This window comes from Biomphalaria glabrata, chromosome 1 (genome assembly GCF_947242115.1).
Source record: "Biomphalaria glabrata chromosome 1, xgBioGlab47.1, whole genome shotgun sequence".
NCBI classification, from domain to species: domain Eukaryota; kingdom Metazoa; phylum Mollusca; class Gastropoda; family Planorbidae; genus Biomphalaria; species Biomphalaria glabrata.
The window spans coordinates 36,466,659-36,474,476 of NC_074711.1; the positions used below are offsets into that span (position 1 = coordinate 36,466,659).

Consider the following 7,818-nt stretch of genomic DNA (forward strand, 5'->3'; position numbering starts at 1 on the left):
ATTCTGACACACCTCACCTTCATCTAATCTCATCGTTCACTTACCTTTCAAGCATACCTTAACCTAGTATAACTTCATTGATACTATTATGGAGAGACTATAGTATCAGCACAAAACAAGGAAAGTTTGTAGGTCTGTGATGCTAGATTTTTACAATTTTTATTTTAAAAAACTATGACTTGAGTAGAAAAATATTTATGTCTTATTATAGTTGAAAGTCAATTCCATTCTATTCTAGACAGTTTCTTTCGCACATAGTGAATTATTTTTTTTTTTGTTTTAAAAATTTAGCAAATCTAAGCAGCATTTCTGCTGCTACACTGCTAAGTAACAAGTAGTAATATATACTGAAATCATAATATCCTTTAGAAAAAGTTTTAATACCACATAACATGGTTTACAGTTAGAATTCATGATACAGAAATTTTTTTATTCTGATCATGTATTTAACATATTTGAAATAAACAATGACACTACCAAACAGAGAACAAAGAACGGTCTTAAAATGGAAGTTTATTGGTTTGCATTAAAATAGCACAAAATTAATTAAAAAAAATAAAACAACAAACATGTCCTCTTCCATCACTTCAAGATCTGGAGGACTAGATGTTTGTTAAGCCAACACAATGCTTCTTGAGGTTCCATGTAACATTTAAACAGCAATAAAAAAAATCACAGTTGTATCAAGACAAGGAAGCCATTCTAAGCCAATCAAGTTTGTACCGACATCTCATTCTTCTCTCACTTCAAGTCATTACTTACAATACTAAAGTCGTCAAAATTAAATGGCTAAAAACACTCATAGAAGATTCAAATAAGTCTTGAAAACAAAGACTTGTACTAAATTAATAAGCAAATCAATTTGTACCCACTCCAAATATTGATTAAAATTTCTGAGAAACGTCTTTCTATTTTAATTATCAAAAATGGTGCATTTTTTTAATTTTTAAAATATGGCAACAAGAATTCTATAAAATAAAATAACATATGAAAAAGATTTGTGCAAGCTAACCAATCCCTAGAAACTAAAAGGCAATGCATATTATGAATGAAATGATTATAACATATCAGTAGTGATCAAGGCATTTTTCAGAATTATAAACACGAGATTCTTTAATAAAAATCATCTAAGTTGATTTTTTAAAATAGAACATGTAATAAATCCATTCTCCATTGATTTTGTTTTGTGAAAGAATTTTTTTTTTCATTCTTTTTTTTTCAAATTGCTAAAATGCCCCGAAAAGAAAACTACAATGAAAACTTCAAGTAGCTTTCCTATTATCTGCCATCTGAACTTTTTCTACAAGACAACTGCAGAAACGAAAAAACAAGGAAGTGTAGTTTCACAACCAAACAAAAACTAATTGAATGTAGAAATTCCTAAAGATGGAGATGCTCTGTAAAACAATTGTAAATGCTGCTCCACTTGGTGTGATGCTAATACTGTCTCATTACCTTCTTGCTAACACTGTCCTCTTGGAAAGAATTCAGGAGCCAATGGATTTAGTTTGCTAGATAGAATAATCTGTGAAAAGAAAAGAAACAAAAGAATGTATCATGGAGCAAACTGTTTATGTGGCTAACAAAAGAGTTCCTTATGGAAAAACAATTCTCAAGGGCAGGTTTTTGAAGCCAACCATTTCTGTGGGTATTCTGGGGCCAGCACACAGACTTAACCAACAAGTTCCTCTCAAAGTGTCAATTCTTAGAAAGGAAAATATATATTTTAGTGCAGACCAACATTATTTTAGTGCATTACTGAGTAAAAAAAAAAAAGTTTAAATCTGCCTCTGTCCTAACAATGCTCAATCTCTTTTGTGTCTGCGTGAATCAAGACATTTCAGCATCAAGATGTCTGCATCAATGTTCATCATTTTTCTATTGCCAACTCAATGTCAAGGCCCTCAGATTTGCAACTAATCATCAATTTGGCAATTAACTAGATTAAAAACATTAGTGGGAACTAATTACAATTTTATTTAATACATGGAACTAAATGAAATAACTAACAATATTTGTAGGGGTCAATAGTGTTTATTTCTACAGGATACTCTACAACAGTTTTATTTTCTACTTTTCTTTCCCTTCCTCATCACTTCAATCAAAAAGAAAACTTTTTAAATATTGCTCAATGTGTTAAACTTTGGCTGCTTTAAAAACAAAAATGACCTAGCAGACTTATTTGGTTCAGACAAAGATTTGTCTGACTAGCTAATCAAGAACTATTGAATTTACTCAAGTCAGCTTGCACCCACATCACGGTGTGAAACCCAAAGAATAATACAAACTTGAGTTCATACTGAAAATGTTGAAGTCTGGCAGCCATGTGTTCTACTGGCAGAGCATAAAACAACTGAGATTAAGTAGGAATACTTAAGAATAGAAAGGAGAAAATATATTTTTCTGCAATAGTATTTTGAGAATGTTCTTAAAAGTACAAATGAAAAATAATTTCACAATAATTCCAATGTTAGGTTAATTTATTTAATGTGTTTAATATGGCACTGTAAGCTTTGGTGTTAGCACCAAACAGGAAAACATGAGGCAAAATGTATTTATTTTTTATGCAAAAAACAGACTAACTAATACATAAATGAGATGGAAACACAGAGTCCATTTATATAAATATAGAAAATGTACAAACATGAACAGACTGCAAGCGTGGTCGAGAGGCCAAGTGAGCTTGAACTTGGCTTGGTTTGACTACCTAGAAGGGGGCTCGAGGTTCGACACCCGACTCGGGCAGAGTTGTGTTTACTGAGCGCCTAAAGGCAGCACGGAAAACCAACTCCTAGATACCCCCCCCCCCCACTGGTCCACAAATGAGATTGGACCAAAAGCGCTCTGAGCATGCTATAAGCATGAAAGTAGCGCTATATAAAAGCTATAATAAAAAAACAAAAAAACATTGAACTTACATTTTCTGGAGTCATAAAGACATATGTATATTCCTGCCTAGCATGAGCCATGCCATTAGTCCTCATGCCTGCATGAGATGAATCAAATGTGATAAATGCATTCTCTATAGGTGAGCTGGATAAAATTTCTGTAGCTATTTGCTCCATTTCATACAAATCCTCAAAACATTGTTCTATCATGTCCTGCTCAAGAAGTTCTTCTTCTACCTAAACGATTGATATAACAGTTATATTTGAAGCATTATAAATTGTACTAGTTAAATAATTTGTTTAGTTTCTGTCACCTGGCAATTATTTGGGTATCATTTACAAGTTATAGCTAAATTAGCTCCACTTGGATTCATATGGCATGGAAAAATGATTCAATTAAACAGAAAAAGATATTTTAAGATAGCTTTAAATATTGTAATTCAATGTACATTATATTTTTTTAACAAATTACATTAAAAGAAAAAGGTTTTGTATGAAGAAATGTGCCCCTTAGTGTTATAGATAGATTGGGTGGTGATAGAGGGAAAGGTTAAAGTCAAAATTCATTTTTTTTCCCCAGATATTTTAATTGTCAGTTACAGAGTCTGTCTCTAAATTATGAACTCACTACAAAGATTGATGCCAGATAGTGCTGACTATTTGGTCTATGGGGGTCAGAGATTCATGCCAGATAGTACTGACTATTAAATAGTATTTGGTCGATGCAGGTCGGAGATTCCTGCCAGATAGTACTGACTATTTAGTGGATGGGGGTCAGAGATAATGCCAGATAGTAATGACTATTCGGTCATTGGGGGTTAGATTCATGCCAGATAGCAATGACTATATGGTTGATTCAGGTCGGAGATTCATGCCTGATAGTGCTGACTATTTGGTGGATAGGGGTCAGAGATTCATGACCTGCTCTGAGATAGTGTTTATTTATTTTTACTATTTTTTCTCAGTGCAGGAACAAGCTCACTTGTGTTTAAAAAAAAACAGCATTAGATACCTGCCGATCAAATTCTTCCATTTCTTCCATCCACATATATTCTGAAAAATCGACTTCTTGATGCTGCACTACAGGTATGATCTCTGTAGTCTCATCATTCAAGAGTGAGTGGGGTGTTCTCATATTCATTCTGTTTGTTAAACTGAACTCTAAGAAATAACAAGTGTTAAATAATTAAACATATATTAAGAATTTTTTTTGGATGATGATTAAAGTTGTGTGAAATGACTGAACCAAACAGCAGAGACCAATGAAGCAAAAAGTTCAAATAATTTAAAGAACACCTGAATTGCTGCAGTTGGCATAGATTCTCAAAGTTTAGTGTTTATTGAAGATTGTTACAAACCTCTCACAAGACAACAGGTGATGGCAATGGGGAAGGGTTCAAACCTTGGACCACTGAGATGATAGTCCAGAGTGTATACCACATGACCAGGCAGGCATTTGAATCACTACGCCTATTAGGATTTTTTTTTAAAAGGGAAATGCAACCATAGGCCTAAACCATTGTAAAAACCTTTTACATGGGCCCCAAATGTTATGTGATAACACATTGACCAAGTAAAAATCATTCTTCACTTGGATATTCTTAACTGAGTGTAATTGAACCCCTTTGCGAGTTGACAAACTCAGATCCTGATAACATATGAATCTATTCTAATACTAGAGCAGCCTAGCTTATTGAAATATCCAAAAAACAAGGAACTTAAAAAATGTTTTAAACAAGGATAACACAAATTCTGGTTTCAAAAACAGATTCCAAGTTTATATCCTGTATTATAGGTCATTCTATAAAAGTTGTTGACTGTTTGTTTTGTCAACTTAGGCAGAATGTGGACTCAAATGCCATAATAAACCATGACCACAACAAATTAAAAAAAAAAACAATTAGAAAACTTGTGCTCGTGGAGATTTGTGGTTGCTATTTAAAAACATTGAGCCAGACAGTCTAATCTAAATACACTCAAAATCTTATACTTTACCCAAGTCATTAATTTTTTAAAATTACACTCCTTCAATAAAATATTTTTACACATTTTTAATTTATATAGATTCTAGATCTACTTTTATAGATCTAGAGTCTACACTTTAAAAAGGGGTCAGTAGTTGAAAAAAAATTGTGAACCTCTAAGCCTAGGATTTGGGCTAATCTAGCAGATTGCAGATAGTTGAAAGTTGAAATAGATCTAAAATCTAATCATCTATTATATAAGTTTAAGCTATGCTGCCAACACTAAACTTGTAACACTACACTATCTCTGCTAGTTCTAGTTTTCTTACTACTTTTTACTATCTAGACTAGTAGATCTAGATCTATACTATGAGTACTATGACAATCTATGTCTTTACTGACTTTGACGTCTTTGACTTAACTCTATACTCATCTAGCCTATAAAGATCTAGACTCTAGCTAGATTATTATTACATATAAATTTAGATCTGTATCTAGACTCTAGATCTATATATATTATTTCTGAGCCATACGAACGTAGTCTCTCTAAAATAATTGCATTGATTCCAGAAGCATGCTTATATATCCTTAGTGACGATGAAGTCGACGAAAGACTCACAAACATGAACTCATCCTTATCCATTGCGTAAATTTTCTAAGGTAGATCCAATTTTTAGATGCCAGGTATAAAGTCGAAAAAAATCGAGAAATAGTTGACTTATTTTACTTGCTGTGTGATTTATTTTCATTACCACCCATAATTACAATAAATTCTTATGTATTTTGTAAGTTTAGTTCGAACCCAATGCTCCATCACGAGAGGATTCCACTAGGATAGCAATTTCAATAACTTCAACAAATTGACTTCATTTTTGTTCTTTAAAATTCTTCATTCACTTTTCCGTGATGCCCACGATGCCAGATTCTGATCTGAGAGAAAACAAATGATGTCCAAGACTCTCTTCTTGTAATCTTTCCACTTTTTTTCTTCTTGTTTCAATAAATCTTGACCATCACTGTGAATAACGCTCTTTTCACGAAGACAAATTTTCACCCAGCTGGTTGAATGTGCTGGTCTCTTTTTTTTCAGTGATAACCCCTATGGTTTAATCCATTTTGTTGGCTTTTAAATGCTGATGTAGCTTATACTTCAGCTTGTAAAAAGAGTATGACAGGGAAGCAATAAAGGGATTTTTTTTGGGCTAGTAACACTTTCTGAAAACTAAACTTTTTTGCCATTTGGTATTTTCCTTAAAAGAAAGTCATTTGGACGTGTAAAAGTGAGTTTCCTTTAGAGATGTAAACAAACCTAGTCAAGTCAGGCTAGTCTTCAGTTAATATTTAAGTTTACGCGTTTCCTTTAGAGATGTAAACAGACCTAGATCTAGTCAATTCAGCTAGATGTAAACAAACCTGTTCAAGTCAGGCTAGACTTCAGTTCATATTTAAGTTAACGCGTTTCCTTAAGAGATGTAAACAAACCTAGTCAAGTCAGGCCAGTCTTCAGTTAATATATAAGATAATAAGTTTAGAAAGAATAGAAGGTATTAACAAAGTAGCTAAATAAATACATGTTTAATTTACACTTCAGATAGAATAGTCTGTGTTTGTAAAATAATCATAAATTTAAATATGTGTAGACAGTGTAGTGTAGTTTTTACTGACAAAGTTTTAAGTTTAAATTGTCCTTAGTTTGATGCCCCTCATCACTTGATTGTCTTGATGCCCCGTGCGGCCCGCGCCACCCGCACATGGCTAGCTACGCCACTGGATCTAGATCTAGATCTATCTAGGAATCTACTGTTTTAGTGACTTGATCGTAACCGAATTAAAATTATTTTTTTTGTTATCGTTATTGAATGTTGTGCAATTTCAAGATTTGCCAATAATAAGCAGAAACAGAATTTCTGAAAATGAGCATATTATGTAGCTTTTCAGTGGCCAAAACTATCAGTACATAATTTCAATGCATTATGGAAACTTTTAAGCTAAATGTAAAAGAATGCTGTTTGATTATTAATAACAAAATTACCTCACAACTAGACGAAAATACTCGCAATCAGCACACAAAGAACAGCCGGGTTAAGGATTTATTGGTAAACAACCTTATCACATTATATCAAGTAAAAACGCTAAACTAATGAGTTCTTTTTAATTTTTCATTAGAGATTATACTATAAAAAATATTTTGTCAACAAATTCAAATTTATATTTAATAAAGAATGTTATTGACAATACAAATACAAAAGATTTTGCTTTAAAATTTAATTTATGTTTATATAAAAATATTGATTTGCGTATGAATATCTTGCAAGAATGATTCTACTTTTATGTGACCTGAGCTAAGTTCATGTCCTAGTTTTGTAGCAAGACTAGATCTATTTATCCCGAGCGACCCGAGTTTTTTTCAAAACTATAAGCCAGAGGTAAACAAATAGACCCTATGCAAGACAAACTTGGGTTAAGAAGAACCCGAGTTTTAAATTGAAATGCCCACATGCACATTTATGTATATTCGTGGTTATTATTTAAAAATATTAATTTTGTGTTGTATTATTAAAATGCAACGAAAATCCCTTTTATATATGAATATTTTCTCGTGCCACTATTTTTACTTAAAGGTTAGGAGGCACAGATAGATCCGTAAAAGGCTAGAGTGAGAGGCTAAATATTATATAAGAATTAAGTAATCGCCATACTAAATGTTGCTTCTAATTGCAATACCTCTATTCAAGTCGCTTATTCGGAATTGGCAAAACCTGGATGGACGCGGTTCTCGAAAACGCTCAAACGATTTTTTCTAGAAATTTGACAGTTGCTGTATAGGCCCTATTGTTGGGAAAAGAATTGGGTCCTACTAGTTGTTGTTGTTTTTTTTTTTTTTGGCCACACTGGGAAAACTCTAGTTTGACCGTTATAATTTTCAAAGTAAAAAAAAAAATGAATTTGAATTTGGTTTGCGGACT

The 7,818-nt window shown here is 32.5% G+C and overlaps 1 protein-coding gene across 1 annotated transcript; it reads right to left on the bottom strand.

The window, feature by feature from the left end:
- Positions 1–493: 493 nt before the first annotated feature.
- On the bottom strand, positions 494–7,088 carry LOC106078380 (polyadenylate-binding protein-interacting protein 2-like). Its single transcript, XM_013239241.2, has 4 exons — positions 6,885–7,088; positions 3,901–4,049; positions 2,919–3,125; positions 494–1,525 (listed from the first exon to the last, which is right to left on the bottom strand). The coding sequence occupies exons 2-4, from the start codon at positions 4,027–4,029 to the stop codon at positions 1,463–1,465; spliced, it is 399 nt and encodes a 132-aa protein (XP_013094695.1). The 5' UTR covers positions 4,030–4,049; positions 6,885–7,088; the 3' UTR covers positions 494–1,462.
- Positions 7,089–7,818: the final 730 nt, after the last annotated feature.